This window comes from Varroa destructor, unplaced genomic scaffold, assembly GCF_002443255.2.
Source record: "Varroa destructor unplaced genomic scaffold, Vdes_3.0 BEIS01000005.1, whole genome shotgun sequence".
In the NCBI taxonomy this organism is placed as follows: domain Eukaryota; kingdom Metazoa; phylum Arthropoda; class Arachnida; order Mesostigmata; family Varroidae; genus Varroa; species Varroa destructor.
In genome coordinates this window covers 8,597,878-8,620,188 of record NW_019211458.1, presented here as the reverse complement: position 1 = coordinate 8,620,188, position 22,311 = coordinate 8,597,878, and the positions used below count along the sequence as shown (strand labels likewise).

The window sequence follows — 22,311 nt, the reverse complement described above, 5'->3', positions numbered from 1 at the left end:
ATTCGTGGAAAGAAATAGAGCAAAGACAATTTCCACCACCATCATTATCACCCTTTTGACGGGCTCTTTCAAGAGGCATTGCATGTGATGATAATAACAATGAAATAATAAGAGTATGATAATAACATCAGCTTGCATTTTTGTCTAAAGGTGTATCTACCGAGACGATCGTAAATGCAGCGACTGAATGTATCAGTAGGATATGTACTTGTGCCTAAATCATGACATGAAATGAAAACATCCATCAAATCCAAGCAAAACCCTCATACTGCCCCATCCACTACATAACTTCACTGGCATTATTATACCTTGAAGTTCTTCCATATCGCTAAACATATATATACACACGCATACAAATGTATCCACCTTTAGTTTCGCGCATATATAAGTGTTCTAGCGAGCTTATGGTGTGGCATTCAAGAGCGTACAAGTGTGGATGAATCCGAATGGGTAACGGCAATGTTTTGGACGCAACACTTACCAATATTACCTCTACTTTCTTGTTCGATACGTTATGCAGATTTATAGGATCAAAGGATTTATAGAATATATTAAGTTGAATCATGTTTTCGGTCAGCTTGTATGAGGTTTGCTCTACCATTGTATATCCGGATTTTCAAATCAATTTCGGCGCTGTTCATATTGTATTATGTAACTGTTATCAAATGCCGAAGAACTGCAAAGGTTTTATTTAGTTTAGACTGGCAAAAAGAATGAGATTAATGCAACCCATCTATCAAGCATGCCATAGAAATATCCTTTGCTAATATCCTAAATTCATATATAAATATGGGTCTTCTCAATAGTTTATTGAACGTTTCGCTTATCGTGTAGCTCTGCGCAAAAGCGTCCCACTGACTAGACTTTTTTTCTTTTGTCCGCGCTCAACATAGAAATACCGAAGTTGCTGCTGGCTCCAAAAGCAAGAAGCTATGCGGCAGGAAATATTTACGTATCAGTTTTGTCCAACAAGATGATGACAATTTTCATCCTTAGATTTATTGGCTTCGAGCCGGAACATCCTAGCAAGCTAGTCGCAGCGTGCCGCCCCCTTTGGGAAATCTTTCACCATATAATATTCTAGCAGACAATTAAACGATGGATCAATATGTCACTCTCATCTGGAATGCACATCTCGCCCGCACTATTAGATTTATGAGCTGCCTCAGCTTCTCATCAGCCGCTAATAGTATCAGCTAATAATGCAAACGTATCTAGTCACGAAAATTGATGTCAAACCCCACAACGCGCCCCCTCCCTTACCTTCGCCGATATTGCCCACTTAGACAAAATCTATATTAGTTTCCACATTATTCTACAACAACGATAGCAAGACCATAAATTCGATTCGGGCAAACATTTTTTTTTAAACCTCAAAATTGGGGTTGAGTCCTTTTGAACAAACTCCCTTTCCGAGTGAAACCTCTTGTAACGTAGATCGCCAACATTGCAATTCTAGCGGCAGCCTGCCATACTAAAGCAGTAACAAATAAAAACTCAGTACAAACAAGTAGAAAAGAGTGGTTTTTCGATGGCTACAATTGTTCTTTCCCTTCTTTTTCTACCATCATTGCCTATATCGTCGTCGTTTTTTCCACACCAGTTTTTATTACGATTGTCTTTGTTCTGTTCTATTCTGGGTGTCTATAAAAAGATGCTGTAAGGCACCGAAACATGCGGAGTGAAAAAATCCTTTCGCTTCACTGACCCGCGAGGATAGGTACCGAACTTGCTTAGCTTCGACTGAGGGTTGGCAACATCATCGCAGACAACACCCGCGGCGCTGGTAATATCTTGTGCAGAAGAAACATCAGACAGCCACACCACTGGTGATTTCAACAAGAGCTTCAACATGAAGATGGTTCTAGTAGGTTACATGCAAGCTAATCTAGACAGAAAACAACTAATTCCTTGCGTTTATCGTATTATTGATAGTCTGCTAGCGGGGTGTTCGGGAAGTAAGATTGACGAATATGCTTACTAGGGTAATATCTGATATTTGTAAACACGAGTAGCTGTCGCATTCGAATACATAGCATACTCGAAAGACCTGATATCATTTGCAACGGTTCGCACCGCCTTACCGAAAAAAACACCTATCATATACGATATTTAGTCGAACACAGTTAGAAGAGAGCAAAGTAATACTCTCTGAAAGTAATCGTCTTTATTAACATATGCGTGTAACAAGCTTCGAACTTGGCTTGGGGACAAAACGATTATGTTGAAACACTGACCATTGGAGTTACAATGCAGAAGGCGCAGAGGGAGGTTTGTGATCCAGTACATGAAATCTAGAGCCGTAGTCTTCGACGAAGCTATGATTATAACTATAAAGTTATTATTGTTGTTATATTAAATAATATTTTTTTTCTATAGTTTGTAATTCGTGCCCCTCAATCATGATGAACGTGAAATTAATTTCGAAGAGATCATGACTCACGATACTGGTTCGACGAGCGATCAAGTAAATTCTGCAGACTGGAATTGATCACGTGTCGCCGGCGTCATGCATATAACGTTACTCGATTCGATGCAATGCTTATTTAATTTTGAAGTAGGTCACTAAATGTTGTGCGAGGGCTTGTGGTACACAACACCGACGTCCCAGATAGCTGCCCAGAGGCATTCATTTTTATAATTTTCCTATTATAACAAATAGCGTGAATCAGTTGATAGATGCAGGTGATTTTCAACGCCTCTCACTGCTATGAACTAGAATTTCAACTTTCCCTAGATCAGTGAGAGAGTTAAGCTAATGAAACATTTATGGATTAATAATGCTCTAAAGATTACTTCCTCTTTCCTCCGAGCGGCTACTGGACGTCTGAAAAGATACACAGTAATATCATTATGTAAGGTGTGCTTCGTCAAGATGATTAGAACAAGCGGGAAAAATGTACGTGAAAGAGCATATTGGCAAACTCTGTCTAGAGTTTGCAATGAATGACAGATCATAGGCCAGAAATCAAGGCAATAAGAAAAACCTCTCAGAACGTCTGAAGATATCACAGTCGTGATTAATCTAGGCCTCGACCGCTATGGCGCTATAGTTTACCGCAAATATATAATAAACCAAAATAAACGCTAATGCCATATATAAAGATCGGTCTGTTACTCATAAATCGAAGAGGTCTTTTGCTACGCTCAATGGGATTTCCTTTAGTCCTTGTCTCTAGACGCTGTTCGGCTTGGTGAGCTGAATACAATTTGAGCTACACGATAGCGCATCCGAATTGAGAGTTTGTCTGATAGCTAAGTTATCCCTATACGAAAATGAATCTTTCAACCGAGTTTCTTGCATCTATCATTTCTGACAGCCATATCTATTTAATATAGACATTGTCCACCGCAATTACCATTTCAGTAAAGGACCTAAATTACTTACTAGTCATTTTTAAAATATTCCTTCTTTAAAGCTCAAACAACTTTTCTTTCGTAGTAACTGCACATCAAACGATATTTTTAAATACAAACAAGTTCAATTTTAAGCTGATAGTTCAAATGACCTAACAATGCAAAACTGAACGTAGCCAAAAAGTTCAAAAGGTGGAATGAGGCGTAAACAAACTGAAGAAGACTAATCTTTAGAGTTCATGTAGATGATTGAATGGGCAATTAACACTCTACTCTTTAAAACAGTCGTTACCTGAGCTCACGAAAAACGTGTTTTTTTTTGTGAAACTCGAACGAATTCTTGAATCTTTCAGATTTAAAGCCTTACATGGGTCTTATATGGGCTTTGCGGTTTGATTTTTCTAAAAGCCTTTTTTTTCTACAAACGATTTTTTCGAAGCCGCGTGAAAATTTGCAGTAATAGGGACCGTTAGGCAAAACGGATGGCTTAAATAACAGCTAGTAAAATTCTGAGTACGACATAGAACGTGGCTTTGTTTTTTTGTGGGGCACCGGGCTAGACGAATGTCCGTTAGGACAAGCCAGACGGCAAAATTTCCCTTAACTTAAACGCACCAATTTGGTGGCCGAGTGGAAGAAAGAAAACATACCGCTCACTACTTCTCCTGCCCACATACTAACCATTATATGTATGGTTGTTTGATCAGACTGTTGATGCCGTGGTATGACTGACAGTGTATACGATTTGGCATTGCTTTTATAAAAGCATGCATGCGAGATAATGTTTTAGTGCAGTTGTGTCATATTTTCTGTCGAGAGTTATTATTAAAATAAACTAAATGCGAATGGGCTGGCAGAAATGGCGGTACCATAGACCATGACAACAGCGAGGGACCCAGCGGCCTGTAAATCGAGTCATCATATATTACAATTATTTTTATTAGTAATAATAACGTGCAGTAGTAACTATTCCCTGCTGGCTCTACAAGTAGTCGATGCCAAAGCTGAGTGAATGTGCTCTCGTTCAGTTTCCTCATGAACGACTGCAGCGGCCCAAATACGTTCTAGGGTTCAGCTACAGTAACAATAGCATCATACATACACAACGTTGGTTAGAGCGAAAGCAACGGCATCGACTGTAGTGGCAAAAAGCAATGACTGCATAAATAGATGCAGAAAAATTGCCGCAACAACGGCCCATATCAGAAATCGAAACGAATTTGCGCTTGAAAGCGAGGGAGGAAGTCGTCTGCTCAAGCTAAAGTTACGACCATCAAAAGTCATTGTCATTTACGTTGCTGCCGCCGCTGCTACTACTACGAATGTTGCTTTGTCGATTCGTTTGTCTATCTGTCGAGTAATATAGCAGCTGCTGGCTGCACTGGTAATACTTGTGATAGTAGTATCCCGCTACGGCAGCAAGAGCTGTCATCTATGCATTTGCTATAGTACATCGACCTCATCTCACCTCGCCCTCAGCAACAGTTAAAACACGAAGATGAAGCGCAAGCGCGCGCAAAAGTCCGTCCTAGAACGAAGCCGCAACAGATCACGCACACGATGTCGATCGGCCGCCGACCGGCGCCTAATAATCATCCGGTTCAGAAGCAGTGGGAATGACGGCAACAACGACCGCTATAACTGTGTGTATTGTTTGCCCATTATGTATGTGTGTGTGTGTGTGTGTGTCTACATGTGTCTTAATAACAAAGCCACAACGCGGTCAACAGTTGCAGCTATGTAGAATAACTATAATGGGTTACTACTAGAATTCAAACCACACCCAGTACCGCTGCCAAACATGAAAAAAGAAAACGACAATGAGATATACATGAAATAGCCATGTGTGGCGCAGATTTTCTAACTTATCAGTTGGTTCTTTAGAAATTGATTTGAAGACGAGATGGCGCTTGTCTGTCGGACATCAATTGAGGAACGATATTTACGAATATGCGTATAACAGCACAAGGAAAAGAAATCAAAGAGACCATATGTAACAGCAGACACTGCGCAGAGACGAAAAACACTGAAGTTTCTCCACAGATGACACCGAACAGCTCATCAGCTTTTCGAACAGTTAGAGACAGTATGTCTCTATCTTATCTATATAGATATATATCTGTACCTATAGATACGTATCGATGCTTCAGATAGATTTATGTGTGATTTTATATGCTATTATTTAGGTGACTAGCTGGGCTCAGTGGTCACTGAGATGCGCTATTGGTATGCCTTTAATCGTAGAAGTTGACAACAGAAGTTAGAAAAGAATAGTAAGGGCACGAGCCACACGTCCAACAATAAAAGCTAATAACATTTAATTTAACTCAGGACAGTCGACAAATAATGGACCGCAGGCGCATCACTATGGCATATCTAACGCAAGCAGCTACTAATGCCTAAATTCAAATACACGTTGCTATAGTTAGCTGCCTGCATAGACTGGATTTTGATTTTACAACAGACCGCTAATCCAATTTTGAAAATATATCATCTGTATCTTCAGGGACATGTCAGCTATTTTTGGCTCCGTTAAAACTTCAATATTTTTTAATGTAGTTGCAGAAAACACCAGTAATTGGCTAGAGTTAATGTGTACTCCGCTACATAAATCGACATACATGTAGGTTTTGATGAGAAGGTTGGATGAAAGCTTATTCGAAACACACACAAAAGCGTAAGGCTCACATTAAACGCGGTGGCATATAAGATCAATTATTGTATATTAATGCTTTTATAATATATTTCACTTGCCCGCCAATGGTTCAAAATGCACATAATAATAACATCTATTCATATAATAGCTTGTCCCGAAACACTTTGACCGCTAAACTGTAGCAAGAATGACTCCGTTTGCAGAAACCGTTTTGGCAAAAGTCGGGTCTATCAATTAGAGAACAAGAGTTTAATTCCATAATATATATATATATATATATGACTTGTTGTGACGCAGGCACTATAATTTGCCCAAATATATATGACCGGACTTGTTGTAGTTTCTTGTACGTTCCTGATCAATGAAATACACACTTCACATGTTCGGCTTACGAATCTTTTTTGTCCCGACAATTTGACACAATCGGGTATTCTGCTTCGTAACAATATTGTATCACACAACTAACTTTATCGAAAAGTCTACGCTCTATGTGTGCTATAAATACGGGACGGCCAGGTTTCTTTGTACTGGACCCCAGTTTTCTCCCTTCTTACCTTCCTCTATGCTTCTTTAATACAAATGCGTTTACATCGCTTATCGGCGACGATCATATCAAGGTTAGGAATATTTCACGTTTCGCTTCATTCTCTCACTCGCTCGCTACTGCCCCGTCATCGCTACCACTACTGTTCTTACTACTTCTACTCTAAATACAACTACCGCTACCGATGCCGTCACTCGTTTTAAGAGTTGCGACAGTACAGAGAAATCTACCGCGCAGCAGAAGACGATAACTGAGATAAACGAAAGGACCCTGAGATCGTTCCTATTGCGTTAAAAAGGAAGAGCGTTTCGTGCCAAAGTGACTTCCTTACCTCAGCTATGTCATTGTTACAGAGAACATACATCTCTCTTCGGACAAACTGAACATTTTCTAGTACATCCCTATAATGTATTCATTAAGATAGTAATTTTTTTTTACCAGGCTACCTGGCTAGCATGGAATGAATAGCGGTTAACACATAGTTGCACGGACGATCCCAACTCATGAAAAGCATGATTCAAGTGCATGACAAGAACAGACACGCTGTTTTACAGTATCATCGACGTGTCGGTACTTGTGCACTCTATCATCGGCCCAACTGTGTCGAAGCAACGCTTACTTGAATGGAGTCACCTAGCACCCAATAGTCTCCAGTGATGATTGGACTGAACGTGACAATTGCCGAACAATATAAGGTCACCAATGTTGAATGCAGACACGCAAGCGAACGCAGTTGAACATGCTTCGTCACGATGAGGCAAGACAGTATAAATCGCGCCCGGCTGACGCTGAGACTTAGCGTCGTTCATTCGCAGCTATTATTAGTTCAATTAAATTCGACGGGCATCACACCACTAGCGTTATCAATAGATAATTAGAGCAACCATGCTAACATGACAACACGATATTGACTCGCGGGGAAAAATGCCCACCGAAATAGAAAGCAAACGCCTGACCTTACATTTCGTCGGAAATTGCAGCACGTTATTGTCCTATGACCTGTTTCCTAACATATTACACAAAACAAAGCTCATCGCAACATGCTGACCAAGCCAATTCTGTCTCCTCGTAACAGATGAGACGAGAATTTTGAATTTTCAAACTGTCCCCCGCATCGTAAAAAGGCCATCTGATATAGGCCGCTTTTGTGAACATTCGAAATTCGCTAGCGACTGTACACGTTCTTCTGTTATTTTCTCACTAAAGAGATATTTGATAAAGAAGCAGTTTTTTTTTCATACCTTTATTCCAAGTTAGGAAATTTAAAAAACGACATCGAAAACCCACAACTCGCACTAATAATATGTTTTCATTTTTTTCTTCTAATTATTGATAACATCCTGGAAGAGTTCTCCGATAGATAACGGGCTGCTGCATCACCGAGTTGTGTGAGAAGGCCATTCGTGACTAGCGGAGCGTTTATTTAAAAAATCTTTGCATAGTCCAGACGAATCAGGTCAACGAAAATTCAAATCAACGAGCGATAAGCAATTAGCAGTAGCAGATAGAGCATGATAAAGACACTACAAGATTAACAAAAAGCCATATGTGACGTGACAAATAATGAAGTATTATAGGATGCAGTGTAATGTACTAATAAAATATCTTTAGCAGAAAGAACAGCAAAGCTGAGCATTTCAAGCAACAACCATTCTACGTCGCTAAACTCTGTTGTGCAAAGCTTAAATAAAGTAAAATGCTTTATCCTTCTAATGAAACGCTTATATGAAAAAATTTGAGTCATATAACTGCCCTTAACTTGATCTGTATATCTAAGAATTGATATAATCTAAGAGCTGAGTGCACGATATGCTAATTGAAGCATCAAGACGTCTATCTAGGTGCTGAACGCTTCGGCACCACAACCCTGTTCAAAAATAACGATGATATCGGCACGAAGTGCACGCCGCTGGCAAACGCCAAGCTAATACAAAGATTTTCCAGCAAGGCTTTCTCCGCGTCAGGGCCAACAACGCTTAAGCGTGATTCTGGTGGCACAAATTCTTTAATTTGTGCCACCAGAATCGCACTTTGTAGCCGCACGATTGGTTTAAAGTGATATTACTATGATAGTAATGATCGTGATAGTTACTGCTGGGGCGCCAGCAATAATGGCGTATATTACGTGCTAGCGGTCACTAGGAATTTAATGGTCGCTAGACCTTCAGAGTCTGAAAACGAGACTTCAGCCAAAAGTGCCAAAAAAACCACAATACCACGTAGAGTAGACAAGGCCTCTGTGGTATTTGGCCAAATGAGACTGCACCGTGTACCGCCGACTGACGGATGGTACACGTGCATAATTTACTATAGCACCGTTGCTGTTTCGGTAGATACGTCCAGTCAGCCTGACAGCCGACCAGCCAACAACCACGATCTCAAACGAACAATATGACTTTACCCACTTAGCGAAATGGTAAATTTTGCTAAGTGGGCAAAGCTGATAGTGGCCCACTATTTGCCGTTTGATTTCCTGCTCTATTTGTTACGCGACGTTATTGGAATGAGCGGGTGACGTTTTGTGCAACGCAGTAAGCAGCTCAGATGACGACTGAAAGCGTATACATACATACACGTTATATTTGTTATGAAATAAACAACTGGCTTATTATGGTATATGAAGAACCCACATATTCCACGAATGCTTCTTACATTCTGATTGATGAGAACGAAAAATAACATTAAACACGCATAAGACATGCGTTTAAAGATAACTCCGATTCTCATTTCCTACATAATATCGCTCTCTTGTAGCGCGATTGAGTGTATTCTGCTGTCATGTCTTTGCAGACCGTTTATTGTGTGCTTGTAGAACATCTAGAGCTTGCATTAAGACACATTGTCTTCCGAATCCACAGTTATACAGATCACCCATATACTTCAGTAGCTGTCAACTCTAACGCATTAACGGAAGTTCTTTTTTAATGCGGCTTGTAAGTAAGACTACTCTTTCATATGTTTGCGCCCACTTTTTGGCAATTATTTCGAGTTACAGGGACAATAGTACTTGCTACGCATACAGAGTTCCCTTAAACAAATCAATATATAAAGCCGAGTCACTTAAATAGTGATGCTCATGTTTTCTTTTCTCAATGGCATTTCGAGAAGTCAGCAATGCCCTCTACGCGCGCCCAAAATTGTCCCTCGGCAACAGACGATACACAGACATCGTTACCAATATGCCTTTATGTAAATCCTGCGATATTAGCACTTTTCATATAAAAAAAAATATACAACGTTATTTAATGTGTAAAAGGGACTCATCGGATCTATTAAACCTAGGCACTTTGAGATAAGGGAGCTATATTTTCTATATTTCCTATACTAAAGTTTATTGATTGAGGTATTCTAAATCGATTTATCACCAATATGGATTTAAAAAGTTGGCTGTTTTTCCATAGCTCTGATTTTTAAACATCTTGGCACTGATACATTTAGCCAATACGTTGCTTAGAATGTTTCTATCTACTTCAGTCGTTAAAGGGATGCACGATACTACATTATCGTGCAAAAAGTGACTACCATGGTGTACAACCTGTCAAGATACTGTACTGCTGTTTATGTTGTTTGCACACCAATGGCAGTTTTCCTAAAACAGTAAACTGTTCTACCTTGAACCAAAACCAAAGGCTTGGGGGCCTTGGGGCAACAGCAAGACAGCTGTAATACTAAAACAGCAACCTCGCTTGCTATATAATAGAACAAAACCAGCTTCCACCCTTTTAGATAACATGCAACTCAGCGGCAAATCACTTTTATGCATACTATGAAGCGAATCATACACAACTATTATATGTACGCACCGATCCCAAGTAGTAGTATCCATGTAACTCAGCCAACCGTTTGACGTCCTCAACACTGCCCGGCATTTTCACAACGAATTCATTTGAGAACACGGGTGGCGCTTCTGTAGGTGCTTCATCATGAACGCCAACATCCTGATATCTAGTTCTGTCACCAGTCACACTGTCATTTTCAGTACTTGTTCCTTTTCGACTACTGCTAATTGCATATCGACCACTGTCCAAGTTTTGTTGCTGACTTTCTTTACGGGCCGTCGTAACCTCTGAAGTCCTTATGCTAAGATCACCTAATGCTAGGCCCCGCTCATTTCTCTGAAGGGCGTCTGCAGAGTTCACACCTGCCCTGCTGATCGCGAATACGGTCAATAGTCCGACGGCGATCTTCCTAAGTAGCAATCCATCACAAATTACGGTATAGGTTTCTCGTCCCGCACGAGCGGTGCGCGCTCGAGAAGGAGACTGCTGCATCTGCCCCTGCGACGGTCCCGAACCGTCACAGCGTATTCTTAAACTCATTTCTACGTAAGGTGCACGAAGACGCACAAGAGGTGTGCGCGTGTGCCCGCGTACAACTACAATCGCTCCACGATGATCAACTCAAGAGGCGCCGTTATGCTCATATAATGAGCTCGTGCTTCTTGCAGCTAATCTTATATTCCGCTGTAACCGCAAATGTAGCTGGTGGCAATGGCCCTCCCAGACACTCGGACCATTCGTGGCAAGGGAGAGTGTACGCCACTGTGGAGGATAGCAGATAGCAGCAGCTGTAGGATAGCACACTGCCGACAGAGTAATGATGTGCACGCATACGCAGACAATCACCTACAGCGCCAATTCAGGTCCGACTACCGATACGGAACTCACGAGGGATACGATTTTTATTCTCAGTTGGAAGTGGGTGGATTATCTAGCCGTTTATTGCACTGTACGAAGCACACACAATTCTGATGCAGGTCTCATTTAGATCATCATTAGCTAGAACAGATATCGACTGTGTTCGAAGCTATTTTTGACGAAGTGAGACGACGCAACTGAGTGATGATACAAGCGAAGCGGATCGTGGCCGTAGTACACGTCCGAGGTGTTACTGCTGCTGCTACTATTCACCAAAGATTATTACTTCCTAGTAAACAGTAGCAGCAAAACGACTGTTATTATTATTGGGATTCGGTTGTGGTATCCGCCTTTTCACTTACTCGATTGTCTTGATGCCTGAGGCAGTTGATGTCTACGTTCGGACAATGACGTGGTACTAATTACCGTGACGACGACCTCCTGCAGTGTCGTCACTTCAGTGTAATCTGTGTCCACCACTGACATCAGCTCAAGAATATCAACGCATTAATTTAACTCGACGCTGGCACTGGCCACCGCTGACGCTTCGATTTGTCGCTATCTCGGACGCTCACACACACACACATACACACACGCAGACACGCACGCACGCCCGCCCGCACGCACACGCACGCACACACATACACACACACACACACACGCACACACACACACACACACACACACACACACACACACACACACACACACACACACACACACGCGCGCACTCAAAATCCCTGTCTCTGTTTCACTTTGTTTGGATCTCCTCTGTCAGATCTTCTGAATGGAAGCGCGTGGCGACAGGAATCAGCAGTTGAGACTGAGCAATAGCAGCAGCAGTAATGGATTTGCACCCTCTGAGGCAGATAACTGCAATTTTCTTGTGGTTTTTTTTCAAACTAATGCTGTCCGTGATCCCATTTTGTCTTCGTAATTCAGTATTTGATGCCCTACTACCTAAAATGTTTCAGAAATTAAAAATGGACTTGGACACAATGACTGCTTGCGGTACACAACGATGATTGTTCGAAATCTTTATTTTCAGAGTAAGCTAGGTTGAATTTAATGATGATTTTGAGGACGACGATGATTGCTGTTGGCTGGAGGCGCTCTATAGCAGTCGCAGCTGAGCGCTGATCTCCAGAAGAACGCCGAGACCGCTGCCTCAATGGCAATTCTGCTCCACTGTTCAGTAACGCTGCTATAGCGGGACGACCACACTGCTGCTACTGTTGTTATTGTTTCAGGCGCTGTGGGCAGAGTCTCACGAGATGAACATCCTCATTGTATCAATGCTGGTTCGTCCGGTTTATCAAACAGTGCTGACATAGACGATCGTCAAAAGAAAGCACACTCAATGATTTTCCAATAGCTATCCTCCATTCGCAGTGGCCAATGTGACTCTAGAAACGTAGGAATATATAATAGGACATGTCCTACTTGAGCGTTTCCAGTTAACAGTGATAATCTTCGACCGGTCGGCGTTTCCTTTTTTTTTTTTGTTAAGCGGCGGATCACTTCGTCAAAAGGCAAACTGCATGATGATTACACGACTGAACGCAGACTGTGACAACGGATCGAAACTCTACTCATTTGCTGTATGCCGTTCTATCTGTTTGCACGGTATCTCGATTCTCCGCGTGCGAACAACAACAACAACAACAATACTCAATTCAATTTGCTACTCGATTAACTCTTTTTTGCCGTCACTGTCCGTCACGGTAAGGCACCACTAGCACTGTTGTACCTATTGATCACCATTACCACTTAACAACAACAACAACAAGAACCATCATTACGGCTCTCTTTGACTATCATTGAAGCATCTATGCATGGAGCGAGTCGCTGATAGCATCGTAGTCGATCCACACCGATCCTGTCTGAAGCAACGAACGAACGAAACCCAGCCAACAGTGACTCTCTCTCTCAGCAGCAGCAACGCATACAGCCGGCCGCTGGTTCGTCCTGACCATTGAGGGCGACGACGAACCCACGACTGTGAGCAGCAGAGTCGTCCGCCTGGCGCAGCATCAGCGCCCTGTCTATCTACTCTCCTCGGCAACGAGTTCGTCTGCGTCGACAAACAACAACAGACAGGCAGCAGTAGCGAAGAGCTGCGCACCACAACACAACGACGGGCTAACGCAGACAGTACAACTACGAATCAATACACGCACTGAGTCTTTTGCTCTGTTGGCGTATGAACGCATGCGCTAGCGGAACAAGAAGACAACGCCGAACAGCGGCAGAAAATGGGCGGCGACGTATGTAATGGCGATGACCATCCACCACACAACTAATTGTAGCAGAAAACGTTTTAAAACAATGAGGAAGATATTCATAACAGTGGAAAAAAGCAGAAAGTGTTCACCGCGACAGCAGCAGACCGCACAGCGTGCGTCGGACCGCCATCGGGAAAGGGTCTCCTTCTCTAAACACGCCAAAGTGGGAGAGCACGCGCGGTTCTTGTTTAAAATGTCCATTGACAGCTGGTGTCAATAATACTAATTTGAAATCGTGCCCCAAACAGCTGGGCCATTTGATACATTGGCTATTTTTATCCAAACCATCAGAACATCACTGGACTTTTCGGACGTGCCCGTGGATGAAGGACACAGATATTCAAAAATTGATCGTAGCAAGTATTTCAAAACCCTCGGGCTTTTTATCGAAGTTTTCACGTACGGCATATCTTTACTAGGTTCATGATAAGTGTAATCAAGGATTTCTATTAAGAGTGAGTGACAAAGGATTGCTGTGCCAGGCGACTGAAAGCATTCAAAAGATTATACGCATATGTGCATATTTTTGGATCGAGGACATACGTGTTATGCACATTTTATAACTTGTTAACTTGTTCGTTATCGAATTATCTGTGCTCGATGATTGTCGAACTTACAGGACAGCAGTCCAAGAAACAATTCTAACAATTCATATAGGCTATTAGGCTCTTTTCCTTCAAGAGAACAACTAACAGCGTGCCTCTAATTGTTATAATCAATTTACCGCTACTATTGCTACTACGACACCTCCCATTATAAGACAAAAACATATTTTAAAAAAGCCTCACTTTTTTTAGAACGCATTTACCTGACAGAGAAAATTTACAACCAGTGCATTACGATAAAAGGACGGGCCACTCGTGGCGATAAATGCGACCATAATAATAAACAAGCTACATAAGAAACATAACTAGGCAGTCCCACTTGGCTCTCTCGTAAAAGGTAAAAAGAATGGTATTACTACAGTTTAGAAGGATTAGAGTCAGGTGGTGAGATATATTTTTACACACAGGAACGAGGAAGATCATATGCAAGACAGATGCAGCTCTACCCCAAGATAAACTAAGGTGCTTACTAGGAAATTTAGCTTAGATCCTCTCGAATTCTATACTTAACTATAATATCCTTAACAAGTTGTAGTAATAATTCGAGTTCACTCTTTCTAATGCATGTAATGGCGGTGGTTTAAATTTAAGGTTGCTCCCTCGATTTTTCTTTTCTTTCTAACTAACGGTTGAATCGTATATATATTACTGATATTACTATCGGGTCAGCTAAAGTGGTATATGTGTATATATATGTCCTTGCAAACTTAGGTCATAACGATAAAATTATAAATGTATTAATAAACGCAGTCCGATTAAAAACCTTTTTCCAAAAACGTCTATACATTTATTGCGTGCCAACTAACACGGTCTGAAATAACAAATCAGTTTTATCAAGTGGGTACTGAATTGGCTATCTGTAAGACAGTACGAAAGAAGCGGTGTTTTTTTTGACAATTCAGGTATTATAATTGCATTTAGTCATTGTAATATTAACAAAAGAAGAAGAAGGATATAACGAGCAATATTACTATACGAGGCAGGTTCGATCATACTTGATGAGTTATAATTGACAATAAGTGCAATTTCAAGATACGACAAAAAAATCGTTCTTCAGGTGGGCTTGTGTTAAATAGTAGAGTGTTAAGAAGTGTGGGCATTAATAAAGGTTGGACCGATGGAAAAATTTCTTATTTAAATTGCATTGATTTAAATTATGTTAAATCAAAACTGATGTTTCTGGGATGGTGCAATAAAGCGTCGTTCAACGTTTGACACTAAATGACTTAAGACGAGCTCGCCAGATGGCCAAGAAGCTTTTCCTGTTAATCTTCCAAATTTTGAACAAAGCTTATAAACTAAATGGTTGACATCTGCCCCCATGCTATTAGAATCATAGATACAAAATGTAAAAATAATTACCTTTACGTACATATATATTACTTATTATGCTTAATAACAGAGTTCGGGAGGTAAATATCACATGAATGTAAAAATCTGATATGCGTAATGTAAGTAGTGTCATGCCAATGCATTAAGGGGTGGAACAATGAATGAGTGCAGCTGTCAGAATGGTATCGACTACGCGTGATATATATATATATATATGTATATTCTTCGAAGCTTAAACATATGCCAAAACAAGTAAGTGTTTGTCATTATTTTTAAGACAACCTGAGTCATCCCGTTGTAGCATAATATAAATTTATATTAGGTTAACTTGAATTTGTGTATTTTCTTTGGATTCTATCATTAACAATGACATTTTTCAATTATAACGCTAATGGATACATGTAAGTAGTAGCATAAGATTCAAACAATAGCTCGGATCTATTTCTGATGAAATGTTATCATCAAATAGACATGTGAAACCGTTGCCTAAGTTTAGATATGCTAAAGTAAGTAAGGGCTTGCTTGTATTGATACATTTTGTCGTTATTCCCTCGTGAAAGAAATAATATCTTTGAATCGCCGTCATAGCGTTATGCAAAAGCATAGTATGTGAAGTATTGTGGGATACTTTTGTGGCATGTTCTATTATAAACTGTGCATGCCTGTGCCGAACTTCCGCCATGAATTGTATTTGATACTTATTATTGGGCCAGTTTGTTATTTCGCAAAGCATTTTTTTAAAATTTTTCATATCATATATGTCCTATGTTAAATTTCGATTCTGTTAAGACGAAATATGCAAGCTAGTAAAAACTAGTAGTTTTTTTTACATAGTTGTTTTTTTTTGCTTTAGTTAGAGAAGTGCCTAATAGGTGTGTGGATCATGCGACTTTCTAAGAGGCCGCTATTTTCACGCGCCTGTTCACCCGTTTCTGTAAGAGGTAACGACAAAGCTATACTTTAAATGGGTCCTGTTGTTTCTTTTCCATTTACACCAGTATCTGCCATACTGACTTTTCATCCGCGGGCTGCGTTTTTATTTTACGTTTGTATATATCCAGCTAATAACTGGCGACAGAGTAAAATCACACTGAGATGCCTGGATATGACACTGAGTAGATATTTTGCGAGGCGTACCAGGCGGCGATTTCTGTGTATTACTGCCACGATTGCCTTTAGGCTAGTATTACTTTAAGCTTGATATGTCTATTAGATGTTGGAAGCATGTTACTGCAACATGGAGGTATGGTTAGAAAACAGCAAGCTGTGTATGCGGCTGGATAGTTACCAAGTTCTAAGCACTTCTATTTTAATGCAACTGTTTTTCACTCACAAAATTGAAGCTTCGCTCTTTATCGTTTTGCGTCTACTAATGCATTATGTTTGTGAGAGTTAACATTCATCGATTGAATTCTGATCCGTAAATACTTTCTAGTATTTTTGAGCGTTAAAATAATGAAACCAAAGCAATTTCTGAGGTTTTACCCTTACCACCCTCAACATGCGCCAGCTGGCGTAACGGACACAATAGAGGTTTTCAAATGCTACATGTCCCAACTTTTATCACAAAATTAAAATATACTCTGGCGTTCCTTAATAAATCGAAAAAGAAAGAGAAATAGGCAGTTACAGACTGCTTGAGCCTTGATTTTATTTTCAAACGTCCAATCATGACCTCAATTATTGCTCTAGTGAATACAAGTGGAGCACCATAAACGTACTACGCTACGTAAAGGTTGATGACAGTCTACCATTCGTTTACGAAAATGAACTATTGAATGGCTTGCAAATACACCTATATGAGTTAAAATATATGTTAGCCGGGAAACGCATAGCTGGGACCTGGAAATACTTTTTTCTTTTCTGAAATTCGAGTTGCTTCTGTTAGTAACAGCCACATCTTAGTCCGGTTTGGTTTAAACGATCTCCTGTTGCACGTACTATTTTCAAAAATGCAAGTTATTTTTTATTGACATTTTCATTGGAACTCATTCGTTTTGAAATATGTCGTTGGCACCAAAGTGTGACTGCAGGGCACGCTGATATTTTTTATGTTCATTTACAAATCTCTCAAATTAGTCTTTCAAGATCAACAAAACTCGTATAACTCGTACGACACAAGGTGCGTAAGCGCCTCCATATACTAATTTTGACCTTGGGATACGATGTGCCGGCTTGAGTATATAGATATTTTGACTACCAGCAGCAAAGGTAAATAAATGAAATTCGATTTAATTTTGCCTACGTTCGAATCGACCGCGCCGCGTTCGACACTTAAGTAGTCCAAGCTCAGACAGGTGCTTCTTCAAATTGCGCGCTATCCGCTGGCAGTGGCCGCCGTTGTAGCGGCCTCAGCTAGCCGTGGCACGATTGTGGTTCATTCATGTGGCACTAATTGACCGCAGGCAACTCCAGGCAACCCTGCTGTTAGGTGGCTGTATCGGTGGATGGACCTGGGACGACAGACAGCATCGCCAGTAGTGGAGTGTGGCTCTGTGAGGAAGTTGTGTGCTTGTACGTCCTGGACAACACATAGACACAGATAACGACGACGAACTCGTGAATAGGACATAGCCAAACGAGATTCAAGCCCCCTGCGGAGAGTGAAGACAGTAAGGCAGGACTTTCGACAGGCCCCGCCAGGTATGAGGACACAGAATAAATTTTTGGAATTAACAGCAAGCGTAGTAGTACTAGTATTATAGTGTTGTACCAGCAGCATCGACGACCCAGTACAACAGTTTAACAACGCAGCGGCAGCAGCAGTGTAACTGCCATCAATTAGCCAGGAAACCTCCCCCAACGACTTACTACTGCTGTGGGTCGAGCCGCAATGATTAGTGAGAAATATAATAATGATAATAACAATACTACGACAGAACTGCAGTTGTTCACCTGAAGCCAACAGCAGTACTTGCAACCGCAGCACACAGGACTGCTGGTTGACTGGCTGAAGCAGCGGCAGGCACACGGCAACCGCTCGAAACTGCGTAACGACGACGGCAACGCAACAACTTCGCTAGTTACTGCTGCTGTTGAGACAACTGTCGTGTCGCTAATGTAGAGATAAATGGAGATTGGCCGATTAATCGCAGTAGTGATAGTTGCTGTTGCTGTTGACTAATGCCGTGCTTCGGTTCGTACAGCCCCAGTTTGCAGTAATGACATGGTGCGTACGCCAATGATGCAACCGCTTAAGCCGCAATTCAAAGAATACTAGGATACATTGAGGATATTCTCCACGACCCAATGGACAAAACTGGCAGCAGGAGCGGCGGCGGCACCACCATCAGCAGCCATCAATGTCGGCGCTTAGAATAGCAGTGAAGGTGGTGAAGTGTGTGCGGGAACGAGCAATGCTGGGGGAGTTACCAACCAATAAACAAATAACCGTCACAGCCAGTTGTAGCTAAAGCTACTGTATCTTTATCATTATTGTCGTACAGGACTCTTAGCAGCGGCAGGTCAGCCAGCCAGCTAGCTGCTACGCAGGCAGGCAGGCAGCCAGACAGACAACAGGCCATAGTTATATTGCAACGTTATTAAAATAGTGATACAGCACATACCGTCGCAGAGTGAATAAGTGAAGTTGCTTGTTGTCGGTCATAGTGTAACTGTCCGGTCATTGCGTTCCGGTAGACAAAATTGATCCGAACTGTGACGACGACGACATTCGGCGATAGAAAGGGAGACCTAAAGATAGAGACATGGAGATTCATGTACTTAGCTTAATAGCCAGTTATAGTCATAGTGGGAGTCATCGTCGAAACGCACCATAAAAACTTAGTTCTGCCGCTACCGCTGCCGTTATTGTCCTTGTATCGAGTGTGTGCCGATATGTCTATACCTAGCAGAATAGATAGGTGAAGTTAGTTCGTGTGGTCAGGTCGACTATTTGTGTACCTGTGGACCTGACTGTGGTGGTACGAGTGATGGCGGAGATGTTGTTGTTGCTGCTGCAGATGTTGTCGTCGTCGTCGTCGTCGTCGCTGTCTGGGGGTGTGCGTACATAGTTCTGGTACATCGTGAACAGCGTGCACTGACCTCCTGTCCGAACTTGTGCTTTCTCGTGTAATCGTATCATCGTTGCTGTTGTCAAACAACAATCGTCGTTGTAGTAACCAAGTCTGAAGACGGTCGGCAAGTCATCGCCGCATGACATTCGTCGTCCATTAGCTTTGACGGCCATGACGACGACAGTCGATGAGGTCGCGAACGAAGGAACAAGGGTCCACTCATTTTCGTTTGTTAAGCTTTTTTAATGTTGTTTAATCTGCGCTTATCTTTATGCCACGCCACACACGGAGGAGCACAGTACTTGCATAGGTCATTACTTCAATCAGTTTCTGTGGTGGGCAATGTATGTCTACGAGCTACATGTAACCAATCAGTAGTAGCTCTGGGTTCGAATCTTAGCGTGGACATACTTTTTGTGCTGGGAGCTAGTTATCAAACTTGGATCATTCAATTTAGTAATAGTAAAAATAGCAGATGGAGTGTGTTCTGCGACAAGCAGTCTTACCACAATACCAACAGATTACCGCTGCTTGCTGCTGCTGCTGCTGCTTATCAGGAATACAGCACTAACAAGTTTCAAAGATTAGTAGCTGAACCCCTTAGCACGGGATACTTTTTTTTCGTATTTCTTCCTTTCCGCATTTGTTCCGTGAAGTAATCATACATATTCCTGTGTTTCTTCCCAAAATTTGTAGGATATGTAGTTCATTTTTATTGCTACTGTTATATGCAAGGTGGCTTTGTGTGTTCATGTTTTTGTGGTCGAGGGAGCGGGATTTTAGCGTATTGTCTTCTACCTGGCTACGAATGACGAGCTGTGCCGCTTGTGTTCAAGATCTGTCAATTTCGAAACGAAGGCTCAATCCCGCTAATCGCACTCACACTTGAGGGGAATGACCGTTAGACTTTGAATTAACAGCGTCGAGTTTATCTCCTGACCCGTTGTTGTAAGTTATGTATTTTACGTTAGCATCGTCACCTTCCAGTTAGAAAATGACGATACCAACGTAATTCTTTTTAAATATTACAGTTTGATGATTACTACATTTAATTATAGTATATCTCTCATAATGCTTCTGTTGTTGCTTATGATGACGACGTAGTACACGATATCTGTAACATGCGATGAATGTCGCTTTTCCATATTCACGGTTTTCTTTACGATGACAGCGCTGCAGTTGTACAAGCGTTTGATGGTTACGTTAACATTAGTTGGCGATTGACAGGATGCTGAATTACTTAGCTTGGTTTTAGTCGTTGCACGAGGAGCGTCGTTTGTTGGCTGATCGGCCTGAACGTTGCATCATTGTCTTTGTTGTAGCTACCATGGCACTTCGGCCTGGAGTTGCTTGTTCACCTCAAGAAGTTTAGTTGTGCAATATGTATGTTACTTCAGCGACGATAATGCAATGCAGTTTTTCAGTGTTTTATATATGGGCCATTACCCTTATCACGCGCTGTTTTGTTGCCAATGCTCGTTCCAGAGTAGAGATTGAAGGCCCATTCTTTCTTCTAGTCTCGGGCTGTCTCCGTCAGTCCAGTACCAGCGGGCTTCTCTGTCTGCAGTATCAACGCAGCTCCTTGTGAGAGTGGCTGTCGGTGTGTGTACTTCACAGTTCAGACACTGACTTGAGATCTTGTGGCTGGTTAATTACAGTCGTCATTATATGAGGTTATTTCTTTATCCAGCGGTTGATGGTTTAAATAAGTTAAGTGAAAGCCCTAAAGCAAGCAATGTCCACGACCGGCCGTTCAGGCATGGACCCCGCGTACGCAGACGTACGGGAGTCAAACTCCTTATTTGCGCAGAACGGTACGTTAGCATATCTGTTACCTATAAATTCGTGGCTATGTGTATATGTGAGATCTGGTTGTACAGAACCATTGGTATTCTGTAGTGTTAAAGTTACACTGGATAGTCGATGTAAAACATGTTTCTTACAAGGAATCAGTATTACCATTCAACCTACTACTACTACTGCTATGTCACTTATTTTTTGGATATGTCTGTTACAGCTTTCTACATAGGCATTAACGCAACGAAAGAAAGAGATAACTTAGGGAAGTAACTTTCATGTGTGGAAAGTGTCGTAAAAATAATGAAAAAAGTTACTTAATTATAGATACTAGAAGCTGTCATGTGTAATTTATGTATTACAATGAACAGAATCATGTACAGGCTTTTATTGTAAAAATTGCTGCAATGTACTCCGTTATTAGTGAGTTCAATGCCTATGGAGGCGAATGACAATTAACTTTAAGTTACTGGTAACATGTGAAAGAGTACGACGAATTGTGTCGATACTGTGTAAGTGCCTTTTTTGATTAGAGTGGCGAAGGTTTCAGGCTCACAAATTTGTGCATAGAACACGTATGCACTCAAATATAGCCCCTGTCCATATTAACAGAAGACAGCGCAGTGGTGTGTCGTCACGTCTAGGTGAAATGCAACCTATTATTCAAGAACAGTTGATTTGATTTTCGTTAAACGCTCCAGTCAGTTTGAAGCTATCAGTTATTATTATTCCTACGTAACGGGTATATGCCGTGGTCTTTCCATTCAACTCTTCGCGATGTTATTCCAAGGTGTCATTATATTGAACGAGAAACAATACAACTGCGGCGTTACTTGCCAATCACAACTTAGCTTCTGTGATAATTGGGCAGTAATGCCTAAGTAATTTTACTCTCAACGATGTATACAGTATCCGCACATTGGGGTGCGGAGGAATGCCCAAATAATCTGGCTATAGCAGCAGTAAAATACGAGAGCGGCGTATCTAAGGAGGAAGTCGTCCGTTGAACTGCTGCTACTCTTGATTCTGCGGCAAATGTGGCTGGTTATAAATGGCACTATATTCAATCTGCTACATATATA

General features: G+C 41.4%; 2 protein-coding genes across 12 annotated transcripts in view; one reads left to right on the top strand and one right to left on the bottom strand.

Moving 5' to 3' along the window:
• LOC111251054 (furin-like protease kpc-1) overlaps positions 1–13,476 on the bottom strand; it is a 106,516-nt gene extending 93,040 nt beyond the window's left edge. For 2 of the 10 annotated variants that reach the window (XM_086990531.1, XM_022807245.2), the window contains exon 1: positions 10,361–13,476. In XM_086990531.1, the coding sequence (XP_086846657.1) occupies positions 10,361–10,876 (516 nt within the window). In that variant the 5' untranslated portion in view covers positions 10,877–13,476. The remainder of the gene's footprint in view (positions 1–10,360) is intronic. The other 8 variants (XM_022807254.2, XM_022807256.2, XM_022807249.2 and 5 more) reach the window with 7 other exon arrangements.
• A 4,350-nt stretch (positions 13,477–17,826) lies between these two features.
• Rab5 (RAS oncogene family member Rab5) overlaps positions 17,827–22,311 on the top strand; it is an 18,989-nt gene continuing 14,504 nt past the window's right edge. Inside the window, exon 1 of one of the 2 annotated variants that reach the window (XM_022809082.2) lies at positions 17,827–18,059. The gene's annotated coding sequence lies outside the window, so the exon portion shown is untranslated. Of the gene's footprint in view, positions 18,060–20,977; positions 21,247–22,311 lie in introns of those variants that run through there. The other variant, XM_022809084.2, reaches the window with a different exon arrangement.